Below are 21,619 nucleotides of genomic sequence, written 5' to 3' on the forward strand. Positions count from 1 at the left end.
TCATCGCGCGCCGGTTTTTCCCAGGCGGACACATAAAAGGAGGCCATGGCACCAAGAAGGGCCAGAACCCACAGCTCACGGACACACGGAGACACGGAGACACGGATCACAGGATGCACCCGGCACAGGTGAGTGTCCCCGCGGAGCAGCTCGTGCCCCTCCGCCGCCCTCCGCCTCCTCCATCACCTCAGCGCGTGCCTCTGCTCCTCCACAGATTCTCCTCCTCGGACTGGTCCTGGTGTCCGTGTGCGCTCATGAGTGCATGGACGGGAAGAAACTGGAGGACGCGGCCAAGAGGAAGCTGAAGAAGCTCAGCCTGCCGCCCGAAGCGCTCCCCTCCAAGGGGGTCCCCAACGAGTGCCCGCTGGACCTTTACCGCCTCCACGCAGACGTGGACCTCCGCGAGAGGTCCCTGTCCCCGTGGGAATACGAGTAAGTGGCTCTGATCCTGGTCTGTGGTGGTCCAGGTGCAGATGAGGACACGGTCCTTCAAGACCCTGTCTTCATCCTCCTCCTCCTCCTCATCAGTACCTGATCAGTGACGTCACAGTCGGGTTTCTTTCAGAGTTTAGACCGTTTTGAGCTTAAATCCAGATTGTTGGAGAATGTGTTTAGGAGCCCGGCTCCTCCACGTGGCCCGGTTCCTTCACAGGGGCCGGACTGCGCCCGCTGCCCAGAGCCTGACTCTGAGTCCTCTTGTGTCTCGCAGGCTTGTTACCCTGGAGGACCACTTCCCGCCCTCCTACATCGGGGCCCGGTGTCTGTGTCACGGCTGCATCCGGATCAGCGAGAGCGGCAACGTCCTGCAGGACCCGAGCTTCAACTCCGCCACGGTCCCCCAGAGCCGGCCCTTCCTGAAGAAGACGCGCTGCACGGACGAGCCGGGCTACCGCCTGGAGCACGTCACCGTGGACGTCCCGGTGGGCTGCACCTGCGTCCGACCCAACACGGTGACCTCCTGAAGACCCAGACCAGCTGTCATGTGACACCCGCCATGTTGTGCTTGTTTTAAATGCACCCTGTTTATATATTTATTGATGTGTGTGTGTGTGTGTGTGTGTGGAGTCCTGTTGATGGATCAGACGTTGTGGCTGTTGTATAGTTTGATAAGAATATTTATTGATTGTGTATTTATTATTTATCCTCTTGTCCCAGTGGGACGTCTGAAGACTCTGTTCTCATGTTCAGCTTCTTTGAAGCCAAGTAAAGACAGAACCTGCTTTTTAAAGTCTGTGTGTAAAGTGTGTTTAACAATGACACCATTAAATCTGATTCATAGAAAATAAACACTGTGTGTCTGTTTAACAGAAGAAGCCCTGTGATTGATTGATCATCTGATCATCAGGGGCAGGCAACATAAACATGTTGTCACTGTGTACAGTGAAAGGACCTTTAACTGAGGATGACGCGCCCTCTGCTGGTGATGACATGTCTGAAGCGCTGACTGCCAATAACTCATAAATATCACAAATATTTTTTTACATGTAAAACAACACATCTAAAGCAGTGGGTGGGGGTGGTTCCAGGAAAGGAACTCAGGGCTCTTCTCTCCACTTCTTCCATGTAGAGGTTGGCCACAGTAGGAGACACAGGTGATCCCACCACACAGCCGTGCTGCTGTCTGTAGAACTTCCCATTGTACTGGAAGTAAGTGGTGGTCAGGCAGAGGTCCAGCAGCTCACAGATGTGGTCTGCAGTGAGGTTGGTTCTGTCCTTGAGTGTGCCGTCTTGTGTGAGGCATCTCTTTACATCTCTGTGGCTTCTGAGGTCGGGATGCAGGTGAACAGGGAGGTGACATCAAATGAGACCATGGTGTCGCCTGGGTCCATTCCACTCTTCAGTGTCTCATATGTGGCTGTGTCGCTGAGGAGATCTGCCTCTTTGGAGTGGTAGTCCTGAGTGTTGAGGACTACAGTACATCTTCCTTTGTCTGCTGCTAAGATGGTGATGTCCTTGTCCTTCTGTAGTGCGGTCAGGGCCCTCCATCGAGAGGTTGGCAAGACCGATGGGCCCTCACCAGTCCCCCTCCAGCAGTCTCATTGTCGTTAGACACACCTGGCTCAGTCAGCCAGATCATCACAGGGAAGTATGGAAACATTTAGTGCTATTGTTTGTAAGTTTTACCCAGACCCACCCAGAGGTCTGTGACCACATATAAACCATGTTTCCCACCAAACAGTTAGAACTGATGAAGCTGCTCGGATGAGCAGAGAAACGTCTTCAAGAAAAAGTCCAGACGCCTCGCTTCAATCTGCTCTGTGTATGATGACCTGGATGACTGAGAGTCTTCACCAACAAACGGAGCTGAGTCTTTAATCTGTGACTCGTGCTCAATAACTTTCACACAGGCTGACAGAAAATACTTTTATTTAATATCAAAAACTGGAGGCTGCATTAAGAGTCCTTTTATGTGGCAAACTTCTTCTGACGGACAGGAGCAGGCAGCTGAGCCATGATGTCCAGCAGGGGGCGCTCCACCACCACCAGAGACCGGTCCTCCATCAGACTGACACACAGCAGGTGCTGCAGGACACAAACATCAGAGAGGGAGACCGATTGGGAACAGATTCACACAGAGAGGAGGAGGAGGAGGAGGGTGAACCTTCCTCCTCAGTCTGAAGGTTCAGACAGCCGCTGCATGATCCTACCTGGAAGCTCTTGCAGATCTTGAAGGCGTGGCTCTGTCTGATCCTCTCCGCCACAGGAAGACTCCTCAGGGTCAGCTGATTGTAGAGCACCGTCTTTGTTTCAGGGAGAGGCTACACACACACACACACACACAGTAAGTTGTGTGTCAGTCACAGAGCAGGTCTGTGTTCAGGCCTGATCAAAGCTGAAACATTCAAGATGGCCACCAGGCGTCAGCCTACGTACCAGACTCTGGTCGATGATGCAGAACATGAAGGTGTCGTGCAGGATGATGTGTTCGGGGTTTGCGGGGTTGAAGGTGACGTGTGTGACGGGCGTGTCCCTCTGCAGCCACAGCGGGTGTAGACCTTGTTTCTGCAGCTTCCGGCTCCACTCTGTGTACTCCTTCTGCAGCAGTGAGAACTCAAAGATCTGCAGCGAGCGCACACACACACAAAGACAGACACACACAGAGTTACAACAGGTGCACTGACAGGATAACACAGGAGGACAGCAGCTGCTGCAGCGCTCACCTGCTGGTCAGCGTGCACTGAGATCAGGTGGCTGGTTGTTGGGTGGATGGCGATGGCGGTGGGACAGGAGCCGTACACGGGAACCGTACAATGCAGCTGCACACACACACACACACACACACAAGACAGCAGTTAAAACCTGAGCTGCAGATCAACCACAGAGCAGACGTCTGAACTCACCTTCATCTTGTGCAGATTATAAACGTGGATCTCACAGTCTGTGTTCGCTGTGGCGAGCCATTTACCGTCCTCACTGGGAGACAGCAGGTGGACGGGCTGCCTGGAGCCTGGACACACACACACACAAGATGTTAAGATTACAAAAATCTAAATAACCTGGAATCTTCTTCCTGTTTGACTCGGACTGACCTGACTTGTGTTTGAGGGTGTGAAGATATTTGCACTCCAGCTGGCTGAGGGCAACCACAACAACAGAAGACTGAGAGGAGGAGGCGAAGAGTTTGGAGGAGTCAGAGGAGAAGCAGAGCTGGTGGACGGAGCGCAGCTCTTTAGGCAGTTTGGACATCTGCAGGGAGGAAGAGGAGGGAGAGGATGAGCTTCGCCACGCTGACTCTGAGCAGAGCTAGCATGCAGCGGTCGCTGCTGACCTTGTTGATGCTGATGTTGTTGTTGTCGTGCTGCAGCCTGTAGAGTCGCACGCTGGAGACGGTAGAGTAGGACAACCAGCCCCCACACGGGGACAGAGCACTGCAGCAGATATGATCCTCTCCCTGCAGGGGGCAGCACAAACACAACACTTCACAACAGAGCACGTGGGCACAAACACGAAGCACACACACACAACCACTCACCCTCCTCTTCAGCTCCATCACCTTCTCTGGTTTCCTCTTCACAGGCAGACTGTCACCAGGTGTTCCTGTTAACACACCTGTGTTAGACATCTGTGTGAGTGTGAGTGTGTGTGTGTGTGAGAGAGAGTGTGTCTCACCCTGTCCGTCACTCTCTCCCAGCCTCCACAGCTCCAAATGGTCAGAGAACTGGAAGAGCAGCAGTCCTGCTTTCTTTGCGCAGCAGACCAGACTCCTCTGCCGGAGAGACAGACAGCGTTACCATGGCAACAGCCATAAAAACATGTCCTCCAACACGTTAAAGGGTTTGGCTGAACTTATTGTACTCACATGTGGAAAAGCTATTTTCCTCAGCGCTGACTCCTGCGTGTTTTTCTCCACTTTGTCCAGCAGGGGTCGCACCACCAGCTGAGTGTCCATACCTGAGAGACATCAGCACGTCTTCACATGGAGCCGAAAGCATCATGTTCACAGGTAAAGGCTGCACATCACACTCACTGACCTCCAGAGACCACAGCGGTGTCCGTGTGAGCGAGCGCCCTCACGTCATGCGAGTGGTTCTTGAAGGTTCTGGTCCTGACCCAGTCCTTGTCCTGCTGGCCCACAGTGGCGGAGATGAACTGGAACTGGACGACGGTGCCCTCGGACGTCCCAGCGATCACGCTGCTCTCATCCTGCCAGATATTCAGAGACATCAGACACGCTGCAGAAAACGCACACCAGCGTCAGCACGGACCTTCTGTAACGTTTCCCACCTGTGACACGGACAGCGCCAGGACGTCCCACTTGGTGACCAGGTGAGTTTTCACCAGAGTTCCTGTGGATCCATCCCAGATCTGGACCTTTCCCGCAGAGTCTCCGCTGATGATGGTGCTGTCAGACAGAAAGACAACGCCCCAAACCACCACCTCTGTGCTCCTGGACACTCCCATGCCCCGCTCCACCAGCAGCCTGTGTGTGGCGGCGCCTGGAGGACGATCAATGGAAACAATCAAAGTGTCAGAAAGACTTTATCAAAGCCAGCCAAGGTTTGGGTTAAATGCTCTCAGTCGGGTCTGGATGCAGGTACCTGATTCAACATCAAAGATTCTGATCATGTCCATCATTCCTGCGGCGATCCGAGCACCAGACGGATGCCAGGACAGAGAGATGATGCGCCCTGTTGACCAGAACATCAGCTTTACTCCTGCACTGTGTGACCCTGAAGGTACAGGTCACCTCAGGTGTGTTACCTTTCATCCTGTCAAGATTCTTCTGGAACTGGATCCTCTCCTGCAGTATTTCAAACATCTTCACGGTTCCATCCTCACAGCCCACCTGAAACACAAAACATGCTCATCACTGACTCCCCCCACAAACCTTACAGGTGAAGGTCCACAGGGACTGAACTGACTGCCAGATGTGTCCCCTGGCTGTTGCAGCTGATGGTCCAGATGGGCCCTCCGTAAGCCTCCACAGTGTACCGTGGCCTCAGGTTCTCCAGGTCGTACTCTGTGATCACTCCGTTCAAACCAGCCCCGAACAGGCGGCGCCCCACCCAGCAGAGAGCCTCCACAGCTCGGCCGTCCTGTCCTGGGATCACCTGAAGAGCAATAGCAGGCCTGACGTTAGGTCCCCAGTGTCCGGTTCTTCAGAACTGTCCGGGTTTGAACTGTGTACCTTTTCTTGGAAGTAGTTGTCGTTGAAGTTGAAGACCTCCACAGCTCCGTCAGCCCGCGCCACAGCCAGCCGCTCCGTGCGGGGGTTGAACGCCACGGCTCGGATAGCGCTGGGCATGTAGTCGAAGAAGCGAACACGGTGCACCGTGAACTCACCCATCCTTCAACACAACACAATACAACACAACCAGTGACACGTTAGCATGAGCTGACAGACGCTGCTTAAAACACGCGGTGTCTCCGCACAGTACAGACTCAGATTATCAGATTATTAATCTGTTTACTGAGCTGCCAGTTTCATTACTGCATGCTGCCCGCGGGCCGCCATCTTTGTTTTGATTCAGATATTTATATATTATATTATATATATTATATTAGATTTATACTTTCTTTTTATAAAAACACTTCTGATAATATCAGACCGCGCTCCGAGCACCTGTCAGTCATTTAAACCTCCTCCTGCTTCTTCAAACTTTACCAGTTTCCAGCTTCAGCACAGCGCGCCGGTTAGCTCTGGATGCTAACACATGAGGGGAGAGAACTGCAGCCACACGGCCGCTAACGAACAGCGAACACCGGACAGACACTGAAGTAATGTCCGGTGGTGTTATTGATCACAGAACACATCGTCTACCTGTTGTTCTTCTTCACGATCGATCACGTGTCCTGTGAATTAACGCGTTTCCACGCGTTTAAAAACATAAGGACCCACGTTGATGCCGTGTGAACCGGAACTGGAATGGAGCGAATCCGTCACACGCAGACTGACGTGTGACCAGCTGGGCTGCGTGATGACGTCAAATTTCCGCGCCATGTTTTAAGATGTTGTTAGCGTTAGCCGCGTGAACTGCACCTTGCTCCTTAAAGCGGACTGCTGTGGATCATATTCAGACATGTAATGTAAAGTTAACCCTGTGTGTGAAGCCGAGATGACGTCCGCCATTTTGTCAGCGATTAATATCCTCACCAGACCTGCCGGTAGGTGTGGAGGCTAAGTTATGCTTTAAGCTAAGATGTGCCGGTGTGTGCAACATCAGTCAAATCTAGATTTAAAGTAGACCTGGCTTTTTGTGGTCAACAGAACAATAAATGATTTAAAACAAATTAAAATTAAAACATGTTATAGAATAAATTGAAAGCTGTGAGTGCAGTGAAGCTGGTGTTTGGCTGATAATTGACATTCCAGCCAGGTGCTGACCTGCAGGTATGAGTAAATATTAGAAGTTCCTGGACTGTTGAGTTAGTTGTGTTTACAAAATGTGTTCTTTACAAAGGTATTGTGTCGTGTGACCAGGTGGCTCCAAACTATGTGAATTAATACAACTTTTTCAAGTGGATTTAAGAGTTTATTTATTGTTTTAAATATTTGTCTTCATTTTAATGGAAAAATCAAATATTATTTATCACCTTCCATGCCATGTGTGACTACAAAAGACAAAGAGTGTGTTTCTGTCTGCAGAGACGTCCTCTCAGTCCTCACAGCAGGTTGCGCTGCTGGCAGCTCTCGGGGCCAACAGGGCTCTCCTGCTGGAGAAGCTTCAGAGTGAGAGCAGCCTGGAGGAGGTGAGGAGGCAGAGGGAGGAGGTGAAAGCCGCGGTGGACTGGTACTGCGGCGACACAGCTGACCCCACATGGAACTTTGTCCAGGAGTGTCTGTTGCTGCTCCTTGTTCTGACTCGTCACCTTTCTGATGAGTTAGAGCGCTTCCAGCAGGCTCCGCCTCCTTCTGCAGCCAAATGTCGCACCCCTGAGGCGGCTCCACCTTTACCCCCTGATGTCCTCAGTGTGTCTCAGCAGAAGGCGCTCGAGGCAGCCCTGCAGTTTGTGGTTTCACTAGGGCTCTGCCCCTACCTGGCACCTGGTGTCGGCGTGCCACTTGGCCGCAGGTCCGCTTTTGGAGCCATGGTGGAAAAGGTAGTCCGCGGTGGGGCGGCGCCTGCAGCAGGACGCTGCCTGCTTATCACCACTAATGTCCTGCTGCAGCTGGCAGAGCTGTCATCTCTCGCCACGCTGGTGTTCACCAGACATCTGGGGGATGTGATGGCTGCGCTGTGCCAGCTGGGCTACCAGCCCCACCGAGAGGAGGAGAGGGTGAGTCTTCCTTCCGTTCAGTTCGTCATCAGATGACACTTGGAGTCAATAAAAATAAGAGTCATTGTTTGTGTTTTTCTTGCAGCTGCTGAGTGCTGAAGAGTGTCGAACATATAAAAAAGCTCTCAGAAAGCTCCTCGGCAAAGTCTATCAGCCAATCATCATCAAGGAGCTGCTGATCCTCCAAGGAGGACCCAAACAGGTGCGGCAGCAAGTATCAATCCATCCAATTGATCATCTATTAAATTGATTAAAGCTGCAATTTATACATTCGTTACTCATGACACCAGTTTAATTAAGCCTTCAGTCACTCTGACATCACTGATGGATTTATGGAATGTTTTGGAGAATATGTGCTGATGAATGTGTAAAAAGCTTGAAGCATATAATTTCTCATTATTATTATTATTATTGTTCTCTTTTTCTCTGCTGTGTGACATCTGTGACCTCACAGTCCTGGTGCTTCTCTCTGTTGCAGGCTGTTGCAGCTGGGAACCACAGTGGGTCCAGCAGCAGAGCAGGTCTGGGATCAGCTCCGGCCTGGCTGCGGCGTCTGTGTGGTCAGCTGCTGTCGGAGCGCCTGATGCAGCCTAACGGCGTGCAGGCTGTCATCAGAGCCATCCTGGAGGGAGGAACAGGTGAGGAGGAGGGACTGGAACACACTGAAAAATGTTAAAGGAGTAGAAGCTGTATTTGAGGCTGAAGTGTGGCTTTTGTCCTGCAGGGGGCGACTCAGACTGGAGGAAATGTGATGCTGTGGCCAGGATCCTGGTGGCCTGTCCTCAGCAGTCTGCCTCAGCAGAGGGCTACTTCAGAAACGTCTGTCCGCAGGTCTGACACACACATGCTTATCACATCAGAGGCGTGTCTGTTTCCTCTCTCACTCCATGACTAAGTCTGAATTCTACAGCACAAACTGCATTTCAACCTGTTTCCATCCGGTCTGTCTTTGTTGAGCAGATCCTCAACCTTCTGCACTTCAAAGACAAACTGACGGTGCAGCAGTTCCAGTGTGTGGCCACCAGGGCGGTGCTGTCCATGGTGCAGGAGAGACCCAGCGTTGCTCGGCAGTACTTGCTCGCCCCTCTGCTGGCACCGCTGCACAGCTGCATCACTGCTGCATCCGGTCAGTAACATTTAAAATAAATATATTTATTTCAAAGACATTATTAAACAGAGGACATAAAAAAATAAATGAAAGCTTTTTATTTAGTGTCAGTGTGCCTGAAAACTTGATGACGAAAGAATCGAGAATAATGATTATTTAATGATGAATCCGCAGATTGATGGTTAGTCGGATCTTGTGTGTGTTTTCCAGATGAGGACGATGCCCAGGCTGCTGTGGAGGAGGTGGAGCTCACACAGTGTGTGGAGGACGTGTACAAGGTAAAGATGGCTAACCCTGCTAGCATGCTACAGCTCTGAGACAACGCCAGGTCAGAATGAACTCTGTCTTCTGCTGCGGTCAGGTCTGGGTGATTGGAAACTGTCCATCAGCTGCTCTCCTCCGAGCTCTAGAAGAAGTGCTTCCTGTTATCTTCACACTCTTCTGTTTCACCAAACAGAGCGTCTCCTACCTGCGGTAAATCAGAACATCTCCTACCAGCAGTGTGTTGAAAATATCTAAAGAATTAGTTCGTGACTGTTCCTTCATATGTCTTCCCTGTGCTCAACAGCGCCCCCTGTCAAGAGATCTTGCTGTGGTACTTGAGCCATGCAGAGACATCTGCAGCTGTGTCAGCACTGAGGTGGCTGTCAGGCCTGAGCAGAGGGAAAAACGAGGTGGCAGCCGGCTTCCACTTCACCCCGGGCAGTGATGGAGGAGTCAGACTTAGCTCCAGAGGGAGCTGCAGGTGAGGACGCTCAGGGAAAAGACGTCTCAGAGTGTGGGCTGTCAGTGTAACGTCTCTCCCTGCTGCTGTGTGCCAGTGATGAGGATGAGGAGCTGTATGAGAAGGTGTCAGGGGAGCAGTGGAGACTGGAGTGTCTGATGCAGCTGCTGGCTGAACTCAAAGACTCTGACCTACCAGGAGACTTCTTCCTGGGCCTACTGAAGGTAAGGACGGGGACACACAGCTCCAGCGTAGAAACAGTGTTTATGTTCAGGTGTGTCCTGGGAGTGTGTGTTTTGTGTAGATCATTTTCTGTTCTGTGGTACCAGACTGATGATTATCACTCAACTGTTCCGAAAGAGACAGAAAAGCTGTTCAGTCCTCTGTGAGCTGTCTGTGTAACTCAGCTGTGCTCCCCCTGCAGGAGCTGACCAGCTGGGCAGCCGAGGAAGAGACACGGGATGAAGAAGAGCTGGACGTGTCGGCCATGACGCTGCTGGAGATGGAGCAGCAGCTGCTGGGTCGTGCAGAACGACGAGCCCAAAGAGTGGCTCTGCTGCAGGTGCTGGCTGTGATGGTGGATGCTCTGCAGCACGCTCAGCTGCTAAGGAAAACCACACAGGTGAGGCAAGGATTCAGCCAGCACGGCCTCAAGAGCAGCACGCTCCGTGTGGCCTGGCTGTGAGCCTCTGTGTCCTGGTTCTGGTGGTTTAGTTTAGGACCCAGGCAGACGCAGCGCTGAAAGCTGGCCTTTTATTTTGAAACTGCTTCTCCACCTCAGCATCCTGGGAGTAGGCCTCTCCTTCTCCTGCACATTTTAAAACCAGTGTGTGCTCCTCTGGGAGTTGTTGTAATGGAAACAGGCCACACTGACTCACTCTGCCACAAAAATAGCCTGTGTGCTTCATCAGTGATAAACTGGCCTGACTGCTCACTCTGAGTCTTTATAAGGACCGAGTGTTAAGCTGAGTGTGTGTGTCTGTGTGTGTGCGCGCGCCCTGACCGAACACATGTGGCTCCTACTTCTGCAGGTGGTGGACTTCATGCTGTCGTTGCTCCAGAGGGCCTGTGTGGGCCTGGGTCGGACACCCGGGCCAAGTGTTGAAAACCCAGTGGAGAGCCAGACGCTGAGCATGGGGATGGGCCTGGTGGCCACTCTGCTGTCTGGACCGCAGGTACTCCCAGCTCCACTCAAACAGAAAACATAGTCACAGAGTATATGTTCATCTGATGGACTCGCATGTGAGCAGCAGTCACATGACCAACATTCAGAGTCTGTCTGACCTGCAGACTTCAGAACAGGCTGAGGAGCTCTGTGTGGATCATCTGTCCCCTTTGTGTTTCCCAGCTCAGTGCGGAGGACTTCTCGTCTCTGTCCAGGCTGCTGTCCCCTCTGGAGACGCTGTCTCAGCACCACTCAGACGGGGTCATCCAGGAGCTGGCGTCCAACGTCAGAGCTGTCATTGCCACTCATGGTGCCTACAGGCCTGATGACCTCACCGCTGCTGCTCCGCCAGAGTCCTCCAGAGTCCCTGAACCAGCAACAGCGAACAGCAGTCAGTCTTTAAGAGAGGAGCCTGAAGACTCACAGACACCCGTGGACACCCACAGCAGACCCTCAGCGCCCTCCGCACGGTCTACACACAGTCCAAAAACTGGAGTTCGGTCATCTGGTACAGTTGACCCTCGACCACCTCTCAAGCCTCTTTCTGATTGGCTGATGGAGGCATGTGACCCAGATGTACCAACTAAGGCCTTTGCCCTGAGGGTGCTGACCCAGATGGTGCAACACAGGGACCCAGAGGCCGTCCAGGCTCAGGAGAAAGTCCTCATGGTGGGTCCTTCTCTTCGTGTGACCTGACCTGATCCATTTATCAGACTTTATCAATGCTTCAGATGGTGGCAGACCGTCCACATACTTTTGGTTAAATAGTGTATGTGTCTCTCTGGGGACATGTATAATAAATGAACCTGCTCCTCAGAGGGGACAGTGGTGCTCTCCTGGGGCTTGTTAAGGTGGTGTGGGTAGGACAGGAGGCCACCCACTCATTTAGTATTCCCTGTCAACATTTGACCCACCCCCTGCTGTTACAGCACAAAGCCTCCATATTGATTTTTCTCTCTGTGGTTGGATCACCTGGTGTTTCTGGTACCTCTCACATGATGCCCCCCTCTTTCTTGTTAATGATTCCCTTTGATAGCTGTGCATCCAGACTGTGCCTGTGTTGATCATGTTTGGAGGTGTGTTATGATGCCCGCCCGGCAGCCTGTGTGCTGATGATGGTCTGTGTTCTGCAGCTCTTCTTGGAGAACCTGGAGCATGAAGACTCCTTCGTCTACCTGTCGGCCATCCAAGGTAAAGCCTGAGTGTGATGGATGAACAGTGATGCTGGTGGCCTGTGGTCTGATTGTAAGCTGTCATTAGGTCTGGCTGTGCTGGCAGACTCCTACCCTGACAGGATCCTGGAAAGGCTCCTGAAGGACTTCCAGCATGGACCGTCCCTCCCATCATCTAACCAAGAGTGCTCCCTGGAAACCCGGCTTAAAGTGGGAGAAGTCCTGATGAGGGCCAGCAGAGCCATGGGTGAGCTTCATTACCTTCATCCTCCTGTCTTTACACGCCAGCTCGATCGTTATGACTGGAGGACCAGTCCTGGAGGCCATGGCCTCTGTTGGCAGGTCAGACCTCTGATCAGTACGTGCTGTGATCCAAACCGTCACTCTCGCCTCCTGCAATAGAAAGTCGGAGCACCAGCCTGTCTCCTGGCACAGCTGCTGGTTTCTCAGTAGATTGATAAGCTCTCAGACTCGCACAGATCCGTCTGGTCAGTCTGTGCGTGATCTGCCTGCAGCTGGACCATCGTGGTTTGGACAAGTCAGGGTCCCTGTTCATGCTTTGACGCAGCGTGACGAGCCAAAGAAGCGACTTTTCCCCTCACAAAGACTTCAAAGAGCTTCATGCTAGCTTTCAGAGTTCCTTAGTGACCCGTTTGATTCATCCGTCTGATTGGTTGAAGTCACCATGAACCAATTATAGGAATCCTTTACAAACAGGTTGCCTGTTAGCAGACTGTTGGTCTCTTTTTGACCATTAGAGCAGAGTATGGTGGCTCAAAGGGGCCAAAAAACATGCATGAGATCTGTCCACAGATGTATTTCACAAACTCTGCTGGTCTGTGTCCATGTTTGTTTACGTGTGTCTGTCTGTCTGTGTGTGTGTGTGTGTCTGTGTGTGTCAGCATGCATCCCCGGCAGCACAAAGCCACAGTGCAGGCCTGTTTTCGGTGCAGAAGGAGCCCTGTGTGTCTGAACCTGTCCCTGATAGAAACCCCTGTTTTGGCTTTTCTCTCCGCGCTCTGCTTTCATGTGCCAGATTGCCATCGTGCCACTTTCCTGGGACAATTGGGGGGTTTATATCCTCTGTGAGCGATTGGATGGAGCTTCAGTTTGCTGCACAGACACCCAGAGAGCTGCTGTGTTTGTCTGGAACCCTCCAACGGGCCAGGAGTAGTGTTCTGCCAGGCTGTGGTTGGTAAATATGTGGAGTCACTGGACTGGGCTGGTTGAGTTTTAAGAGTAATTTATGTACAGCGTCCCATCCCAGTGATGGACTGAACAAGTCCTCTGCAGCATGTTGAGTTTATTTACACATACAGAGGGAGGATGTGTGGGGCCTCTGTGGGAGCGTTGCATCAGTTCCACAGCTGTGCTGCATGTTAATGTGTGCAGTGATGACGCAGAACGATGCTCCTGCTGACTCACACACAGCGCCGTCTGCTGAGACTCCCCCCACACACACACACACACACACACGCACACACACAGGGGTCGTGCAGGTCTTACTACTACCAGCCGCTCAGCTGGCTGCCTCCTCTCCATGGAGCCTCCTGGCCTCCTCACTGCTGCTTGGCAGCTGCAGCTGCAGTGAGCAGGGAGCTCTGTTCTTTGTGTGTCTGCTGCTGTAACACAGTCACCCACAAACACAGCTGCTCCTGAAGTACAACTACACTGAGCAACAGTACAAGTCAAGATGTGGATTCGGATGGAAGGAGTAAAGATCCATGTCTCAAAGCTCAGACTCTCCTCCTGTGTGCCGTTCCTTCTGTTGTCGGACAGGATGATGGTGTCTGATTGATCAGCAGGTCTACACACAGCTTCAGAACTAACCTGGTCTCTCTCTCCTGCAGGGGAACTGGCGCCCCACCTCGGCCGTCCTTTGATTGGTGTTTTCCTGCGAGGAAGCAGGGACCCTGACCCAAGTGTCCGAGCCAGCAGTCTGTCCAACCTAGGGGAGCTGTGTCAGAGGCTGGACTATTCGCTGGGACCGCTGGCTCAAGAGGTGAGCAGGGCTGAGCTGCAGAAGAAGAGATACACTTAGATAATCCTTTATTAATCCCACAGGGGGGAACTGTGCAGTGGGATTATTTTATCTTAGTCGGGAAGTCTTGAATTTGGTTTGAGAGTCTGGTCTTATATCCCTCTGCACAGCAGAAAACACTGACCGGTCTGAATCAGTGATCATGGAAGTGACCAGAACATCATTTAGATGTGGTGTTCTCACACACAGGACGTTTTAAACTGTACATGTTTATTAAGTTTATTAACCATCTAACAGAATGTTTCTCCTTCCTGTCACATGATCGGTCGGTGTGTTCTGATTGGTCAGCTCCATCCTGTCTGCAGTCAGAGAGCTGTGTGTGTGTTTCTTTATTTCTTTATTTTTGATTCAGACATGAGGAGAACAGTGGATTTTTCTCTGTATTGACAGCTCCTGCTGGTATCACTGTGGTGATTTGGATTAAAGCAGCATGCATCACTTACACAAATAAAAAAAGTAAGGCCAACATTCAGGTGTGATGACATGATGTCACACCTTTGTGAGGTCCACAGCAGCTTACATGTGTGTGTTTCAGGCGGAGCGGTCAGCAGTAAAGATGCTGCCCTGAGCGCTTGTGTCGACCGCAGTCCGCTGCCATGAATGAGCCGCACTGTCAGCTGGACAACAGCATGCTTATTCATGAAGCTGCACACGCTAACACACACACATGCTAACACACACGCTGACAGACACACTGACACCCCGACACACAACATCACACGCTGGGTTTGAATCGAGCTCAGACCAATACCAAACCAATCAGTGGAGGCAGTGCTGACGCCGGTGTGCAGCTCCACTGAGTTTGCGTGCTGTGTGAGTTATCTGTAAGTAAATTGTGTGTGTGTCTGTGTGTGCAGCTGAGCTCCTGCCTGACGGCGCTGATAAAGACAGAGAAGGAGGCGGAGGTGAGGAGAGCAGCCGTCCATATTATCGCCCTGCTGCTGCGAGGCCTGAGCGACAGATCCACCCAGGTACACACACACACACACACACACTCAGGAAGTGCTCTTCATCATCACATTAAAAAGAGTTTCCTTAAACACTGTAGAAGTGTAACATGAATCTAACATGTAAACCGGATCTGACCTGTTAATAACTGAAGCTGGTTCCGTGCTGTAGGCTCGGTGTGTGGGCGGAGCTTTGCTCAGGAACACAGACAGCAGCGAACAGTGCAGTGTGTTATAACTGTATAACTGCCAGGAGTCAGACTGGTTGTAATAAAACAGCTGGAGGACAGAGTGTTATTATGATTGAATGTGTCACAGCAGCAGTCACAGACAGAAAGGTCGGCTCCTTCACTTTATTGCCATGTGAACCTTTTCTGGGACGCGGCGCTCGTTTGAACGCGCTGTGTGTTGGTCGGGTTCTAAAAGGTTAATGACTTGACCTTGAGCTGCAGGGCAAGAATGAACCGAGAGGTGACTGATGGTGAAAGACACCATCAGTCTTTCAGAGTGTTTGTTCTCACTGACAGAGGGTCCTCTGTCAGGCTCAGTCTGTCATCAGTCCCTCAGGTGGTCCCACAGGTGGTCCCACAGGTGTGAAGGGTTACTGGTGTCTGTCAGAGACTCCGAGGACAGCGAGGTGTCGCCGTCAGATGGTGGACTGTGTGTTTCAGGTGTGTCTGAGAGTCAGAGGTTGTTACAGATGCTCACAGGTCCTGTAATCCAGTCCCAGCTGCCCTGTGCTCCCAGGGAGTATAGAGTTAATGTATCCAAACAGCAGGTTTCTGCCTCACAGCTCCACATTCCTCACACAGCTCCAGTGTTGTTCTTAGATAGTCGGACGCAGGATCACCTCACAGTGGGAGCAGCAGACACACACTGCATTGGGAGGGGGGTTAAAAAGTGTGGACGGACACAGAGGGGAGAGTCACACACCCCTCTGCCTCCCCCCCGCCTCCCCCTGTAACATGTGGGATCTGTCGGCCCAGGTGTGCTGTGGCTCCTGAGCCGCTGGTCCATGTTCAGTTCCTGTTATTACAGCAACAGCTGGAGAAAGACGGCAGCAGCTGCACGGGACTAATGACACACAGAGACATGGGAACAGACCAGGGGGGCGCTGCCGGGCTGCAGGACAGACACTCAGCCAGAGACGAGGATGTGAAGTTGAGGAGAGAGCAGCGGACAGTCTCTGCACTGACCTGCTGACAGGACCTTTATGTAGATATAACTGTTTGTCTGTTTTAAACTGTCCTGTTGTTGTTAGAGATCCATTCAAAAAGAACCATGACAGGCTGGATGATGTCAGCACCGAGGAACCTCTGAGCCCAGACAGCTGTGTCACCCCTGTTCCTCTGCCTCTCTCTGTCCTCCCCAGGTCCTCCAGGACGTGCTGTTGGACCTGTACCGAGCCCTGAAGTGGGCGCTACGCTCCGACCCGGATGAGGCGGTGGTGCTTCATGCCCAGCTGGCTCTGCAGGAGCTCGACGATGTGATGAGGAGGTTCATCTTCCCCGAGCAGAAGCTGGAGAAGAAGATCGTCGTCCTGCCGTAGAACTCTGTAAAACGGACAGCAGTAAACTCACTGTGTATGATAATAAAAAAAAATATGTAACATGACCAGTTAACAGCAGAACCTTCTTCAGAAGTCCTGTTCAGGTCCAGGTTCCACCCGGGAAACCTTCAGTCCTGTTTAACATACTGATAAAAACCTCGTCCTATGATCCACCATGATCACATCATTTGGACAGCCTGAGGTTAGACAGTCTGCTGAGGGGGGGGGGGGGGGGGGGGGGGGGGGTCACATGACCTCCACAATTTAGTTAAGTATCAATACATCCTGAACATAATGGAGTAAGTGATTAGCTTAAAGTATTTAATGAAATAAAACTGAAGAGACGTGTTAGCTAACAGTGATATTAGCTTGAATTAAACAGACTACAGTGCGCTAAAAGCTATTGATGAATTAAGAACTGAGTTTTGAAGGTGTGTTTGTGTCATTGATTAAAGGTAGGGAAGGAGGTTTGGAAAACTCAGCCAGATTTAGAAAGTAAACACACGCCCCTTACTCTCGGAGCTCACCACGAAGCCACGCCTCCAATCACATGGACACAGCTGCGGTCTGTGTCTTCGGCCATCATGCACGCACCTCTCTGGTGCACAGAGCAGGAAGAGAGTGACAACCAGCCAATCCTCCGCGCAGGGTCCACCCGGAGGATTGGCTGATGTTTTTATGTTTTATAGCTTCCACAGATGATTCATATTCTTCGTTTTAATGCGACACTGCTGAACTATTTAACAAAAAGTGCATCAGAATGAAATCTCCTACCCTACCTTTAACATGTGAGCGTGTTTAACTTGATTTAGACACTTGTCTGTGTTTCAGGACTCCTTCCTCTGAGCAGGTGTTCAGAGGCTCAAAGCTTTATTTTATTGATTTTATTTATTGTGTTGAAGGATTTCCTCCAAACAAAGGGAAAATGTTTATAGACCAGCTAACATGATCTAAGTCTAAAGACTGCCATGCAGGCTTTATGGTGGTAAGCAGAAGATGACATGATTTCTTCTTCGGCACACACAGCGACCTTGGAGAGCAGCCTGCTGTATGTAGAGCAGGCCGAATGAGGTCCAGCAGGGTTTGAACAGAGCCGGGCTGAAGTCTGACAGGGAGGCAGGACACATTCCTTCTTTTGTTGGATGCACTGAGCAGAGGCTGAGAGTGCACGAGGCATGACCTCCACGCAGGAGGCAAACATGGAAACCTTCAGCCATGTTTGGTCTGTGGATGTTTCCCCCGGCGTGGAGTCAGGGTGTCACCGTGGGCCTCCTCACGACCCACAGAGCCCGAGCACCGACTGCACATTATTACATGTTTGTTGGCAAATATGTTTATTTTCTGACTTCCAGGAGATAACTCAAAAGGGTTAAATGGTAATAAATAGCCAGCTAAACGGTTAGCTAAAGTGATATCTAGCTCCTAAATGGAGCAGTGCTGGTTAAACTGGTGCAGGGATGTGGCTCTGCAGCATCTCAGTTCTGAGTCAGCTGCTCATTTGTGTTTCCAGGTCTTTGGTCTGTGTTAGATCCTTTAATAGAGTCTGTTACAGGCTCATGTGTGAGAGGAGGATGGAGGGGTAGAAATGTGTGATTCGACTGCATTCTGTGTTAATAAAATGTGTTTGCGTGTCTTTGGCAGCTGGGCATCGATCCTCTGAAGCGTACCGCAGTTTGTCCAGGCACAACCTGCAGGATGTCAGCAGCTTGGCTTCAGAGCGGGAGAGCAGAGGGGAGGGGGGAAGATAAATAAGCCCATAAAGGATGCTTTGAGTCAGGTGGAGAGGAGAGGAGAGGGGGCTCCGGTCAAACAGTCCCCCGGCTTGTTGGAGGCTGCATTGCAGAAAGATACGGAGCTGGCTGGGGTGTCCAGGAAGGGGAGGGGAGAGGACTGAAGGAGCTGTGCAGCTCGGCTGTGTCAGGCTGCCAGGCGGGACGGTGTGACAGAAGAGAGGAGGCTCTGCTGCAAAGAGATGCAGAGAAAGGAGCTGATTCTGCAGCACAGAGGACGGAGGGGCTGAGGAGGGAAGCAGACCTCCAGCTGCTTGCTGTGGCCCCACGTCAGCCTCACTCTGCCTGGATGGAGAGCACCAGAGGCAGACACCAGACGAGCTGCTGCCCAAAACCTGCAGAGGCTGCACCAGCATCAGCTGCTGGCTGAGCACCTCTGATCACCTCTCAGCTGGGGGGCTTCATGCCCTGGGAGAGTCCTGGGAGGAAGAAGGGGGTGGAGGAGGTGAAGGAGGAGGAGGAGGAGGAGGAGGAGGAGGAGGAGGCTGGCTCACAGACGTGCTGGAGGGTGGTGGTTTGAGCTGCCGGCTGTATTTTTGGAAGTGGGATCTCCTGAATTAAGTGAGCAAGCTGGAATAAAGATGTAGTGTGAGCTGGAGGAAGGAGGGGGACAGAACAAGGAGAGCGCTGTGCTGAGGACAGGAGAGGAGGGCTGGACGTCCCGGCTCCACGGACCAAGACCTGGGGGGAAGACAGAGGGGCCACTGGATCAGGAAGGTAAGGCTCTGAATATACACTTGTATATCCACAGGAACAAAAAGATGAACTGAGAAGTTACATTAGGATTAGGATTAAGAGCTGATGAAAGAGGCTGAGCGTGTGTTTGGATGAATGAACGTATTCAGGATGCTGAAGGACTCAGTGGAAAGTTCAGAACAGGAGCGTCAGAACGAGTCAGAGCCGAGGTCTGAGTGAATGTTTGTGCTGTGAGGTAGACACTGAGATTACAGTCTGACCAGAACCAAAGTTTAACGGCTCTGTGTGTGTTTGTTAGGAAGCCATCTGAAGGCTTCAGGCGAGGACACTGGCTGGAGGGACACACTGAGAGCTCAGCTGGAACAGATAGGGTTAAAACCAGGACGCCTCTTTCATAAGCACAGGAGGCTAAATTCTCAATGTTAACATGTACAGTGAGGGGATTTGTGCTCATATTTGGTCAGCTAGCGATGGCTAAAGCTTCATAAAGACGTTTTTCACAGCTCAGTTCATGTTTGTGTGTTTGTGTTGTGTGTTGAGTCCTGTGTCACTCTGCAGCTGTGAGAGCTTCATTAGAGCTTCATCACTTCATTAGAGCTTCATCACTTCATTAGAGCTTCATTAGAGCTTCATCACTTCATTAGAGCTTCATCACTTCATTAGAGCTACATCACTTCATTAGAGCTTCATCACTTCATTGGAGCTTCATTAGAGCTTCATCACTTCATTGGAGCTTCATTAGAGCTTCATCACTTCATTAGAGCTTCATCGCTTCTACATGACTACATTAGAGCTTCATCACTTCATTACAGCTTCATCCCTTTATTAGAGCTTCATTAGAGCTACATCACTTCATTAGAGCTACATCACTTCATTAGAGCATCATCACTTCTACATCACTTCATTAGAGCTACATCACTTCATTAGAGCATCATCACTTCTACATCACTACATTAGAGCTACATCACTTCATTAGAGCTTCATTAGAGCTACATCACTTCATTAGAGCTTCATCACTTTATTACAGCTTCATCACTTTATTACAGTTTCATCACTTCATTAGAGCTACATCACTTCATTACAGCTTCATCACTTCATTAGAGCTTCATCACTTCTACATCACTACATTAGAGCTACATCACTTCATTAGAGCTACATCACTTCATTAGAGCTACATCACTTCATTACAGCTTCATCACTTCATTAGAGCTTCATCACTTCTACATCACTACATTAGAGCTACATCACTACATTAGAGCTTCATCACTGCCTTCATCGTGTATTGCTGGGATCGGAGCTGAGGCCTTCTAGTGGCAAATTACTCTGAAATTAATCACTGCTTCACCAGAGACACGTCACTCATGATGATGTCACTTGTTAGCAGGAAGTGCTCCATTACAAGTTATCACTTTATCATCAATACAGAGCTGAAGGTCAGTCCAACAGAGACATGAGGACATTGGTGGGTTGGACAGCCCGTCATCAGCAGGAACACCTGAAGCTGATAGACTGTGTATAGGTCTGCTGTCTGCTTGGAGGAGGGACATGTCACCATGGTAACCAGCAGCAGATGGGAAGGTTTAGCAGGGTTAGGGTTAAATAAAGATGGCGGTCAGGTCTCCTCTGTTTTGTTAGACTTTGTGTGTCTGTATGAATAACTCAGCTGCTGTTCTGTTTGTTCAGGTCCAACACTCCCTGCTTAGGTTAGGGAAAAGATGGCTTAGTTACCATGGAAACACCTCCACTCCCATCGTTATGATGCCTGAAAAGGAGCGGGCGTCTGTGTCGTGGCGCCTGCTCCTGATGCTGACGCTCTACTTGTTGAACTCTTGGACATCCATGAGTCAGCATACACAGCCAGGAGGTCAGAGGTCAGGGTTGAACTGATAGATGCTTGTGTTATTTGGTCTGTAAAACATTAAAACTAGAGAAAAATGTCTCATCACAGGTGAGGTTGAGTCTTTGAGTTACATCCAGGTTTCTTCTCTGATTCCCCCCCCCCCACCCCCCCCCCCCCACCCCTATCACTCATCAGTCATGTTGTTTGGTGAAAGTCTCCTCTGAGGTCAAAGCCATCATTCAGCTCCACCTCCACACTCAGGAACAGGAAGTCTGTCACACCTCCGCTCCTCCCATCAGATCCTTGACATCATGCGGACCTGTTGGTCCCAAACAGACCTGGATCCTGACCTGGATCTTTAGTTTTGATGTTATTTTCCTGGGGTTGTTTCTGATGGAGCTGTTCTGGTGGTGGAGTCCTCTGGTGGGGGAGTCCTCTGGTGGGGGAGTCCTCTGGTGGAGTCCTCTGGTGGTGGACTCCTCTGGTGGGGTCCTCTGGTGGAGTCCTCTGGTGGGGGAGTCCTCTGGTTGGGTCCTCTGGTGGGGGAGTCCTCTGGTGGGGTCCTCTGGTGGGGTCCTCTGGTGGTAGAGTCCTCTGGTGGAGTCCTCTGGTGGGGGAGTCCTCTGGTGGGGTCCTCTGGTGGGGTCCTCTGGTGGTAGAGTCCTCTGGTGGAGTCCTCTGGTGGGGGAGTCCTCTGGTGGGGTCCTCTGGTGGGGTCCTCTGGTGGTAGAGTCCTCTGGTGGAGTCCTCTGGTGGTAGAGTCCTCTGGTGGGGTCCTCTGGTGGGGTCCTCTGGTGGGGGAGTCCTCTGGTGGAGTCCTCTGGTGGAGTCCTCTGGTGGGGTCCTCTGGTGGGGGAGTCCTCTGGTG

The 21,619-nt window shown here is 51.3% G+C and overlaps 3 protein-coding genes across 3 annotated transcripts; 2 read left to right on the forward strand and 1 right to left on the reverse strand.

The window, feature by feature from the left end:
• il17c (interleukin 17c) lies at positions 1 to 1,193 on the forward strand. Its single transcript, XM_028431764.1, has 3 exons — positions 1 to 128; positions 215 to 432; positions 710 to 1,193. The coding sequence occupies exons 1-3, from the start codon at positions 114 to 116 to the stop codon at positions 960 to 962; spliced, it is 486 nt and encodes a 161-aa protein (XP_028287565.1). The 5' UTR covers positions 1 to 113; the 3' UTR covers positions 963 to 1,193.
• A 1,173-nt stretch (positions 1,194 to 2,366) lies between these two features.
• Positions 2,367 to 6,393, reverse strand: utp4 (UTP4 small subunit processome component). Its single transcript, XM_028430989.1, has 17 exons — positions 6,263 to 6,393; positions 5,630 to 5,789; positions 5,364 to 5,552; positions 5,203 to 5,287; positions 5,040 to 5,129; positions 4,726 to 4,937; positions 4,473 to 4,644; positions 4,301 to 4,392; positions 4,111 to 4,207; positions 3,974 to 4,038; positions 3,770 to 3,892; positions 3,531 to 3,687; positions 3,342 to 3,448; positions 3,162 to 3,257; positions 2,875 to 3,060; positions 2,649 to 2,759; positions 2,367 to 2,523 (listed from the first exon to the last, which is right to left on the reverse strand). The coding sequence occupies exons 2-17, from the start codon at positions 5,786 to 5,788 to the stop codon at positions 2,407 to 2,409; spliced, it is 2,058 nt and encodes a 685-aa protein (XP_028286790.1). The 5' UTR covers position 5,789; positions 6,263 to 6,393; the 3' UTR covers positions 2,367 to 2,406.
• A 55-nt stretch (positions 6,394 to 6,448) lies between these two features.
• On the forward strand, positions 6,449 to 16,490 carry tango6 (transport and golgi organization 6 homolog (Drosophila)). The gene is made up of 18 exons (XM_028432165.1): positions 6,449 to 6,606; positions 7,088 to 7,719; positions 7,805 to 7,921; positions 8,198 to 8,357; positions 8,444 to 8,550; positions 8,680 to 8,845; positions 9,038 to 9,105; positions 9,189 to 9,301; positions 9,396 to 9,572; positions 9,649 to 9,775; positions 9,976 to 10,173; positions 10,583 to 10,726; positions 10,900 to 11,385; positions 11,850 to 11,907; positions 11,977 to 12,135; positions 13,739 to 13,890; positions 14,787 to 14,900; positions 16,249 to 16,490. Exons 1-18 carry the CDS (start codon positions 6,558 to 6,560, stop codon positions 16,423 to 16,425), a joined length of 3,204 nt encoding a protein of 1,067 aa, XP_028287966.1. The 5' UTR covers positions 6,449 to 6,557; the 3' UTR covers positions 16,426 to 16,490.
• Positions 16,491 to 21,619: the final 5,129 nt, after the last annotated feature.

Source organism: Parambassis ranga, chromosome 19 (assembly GCF_900634625.1).
Source record: "Parambassis ranga chromosome 19, fParRan2.1, whole genome shotgun sequence".
NCBI lineage: Eukaryota > Metazoa > Chordata > Actinopteri > Ambassidae > Parambassis > Parambassis ranga.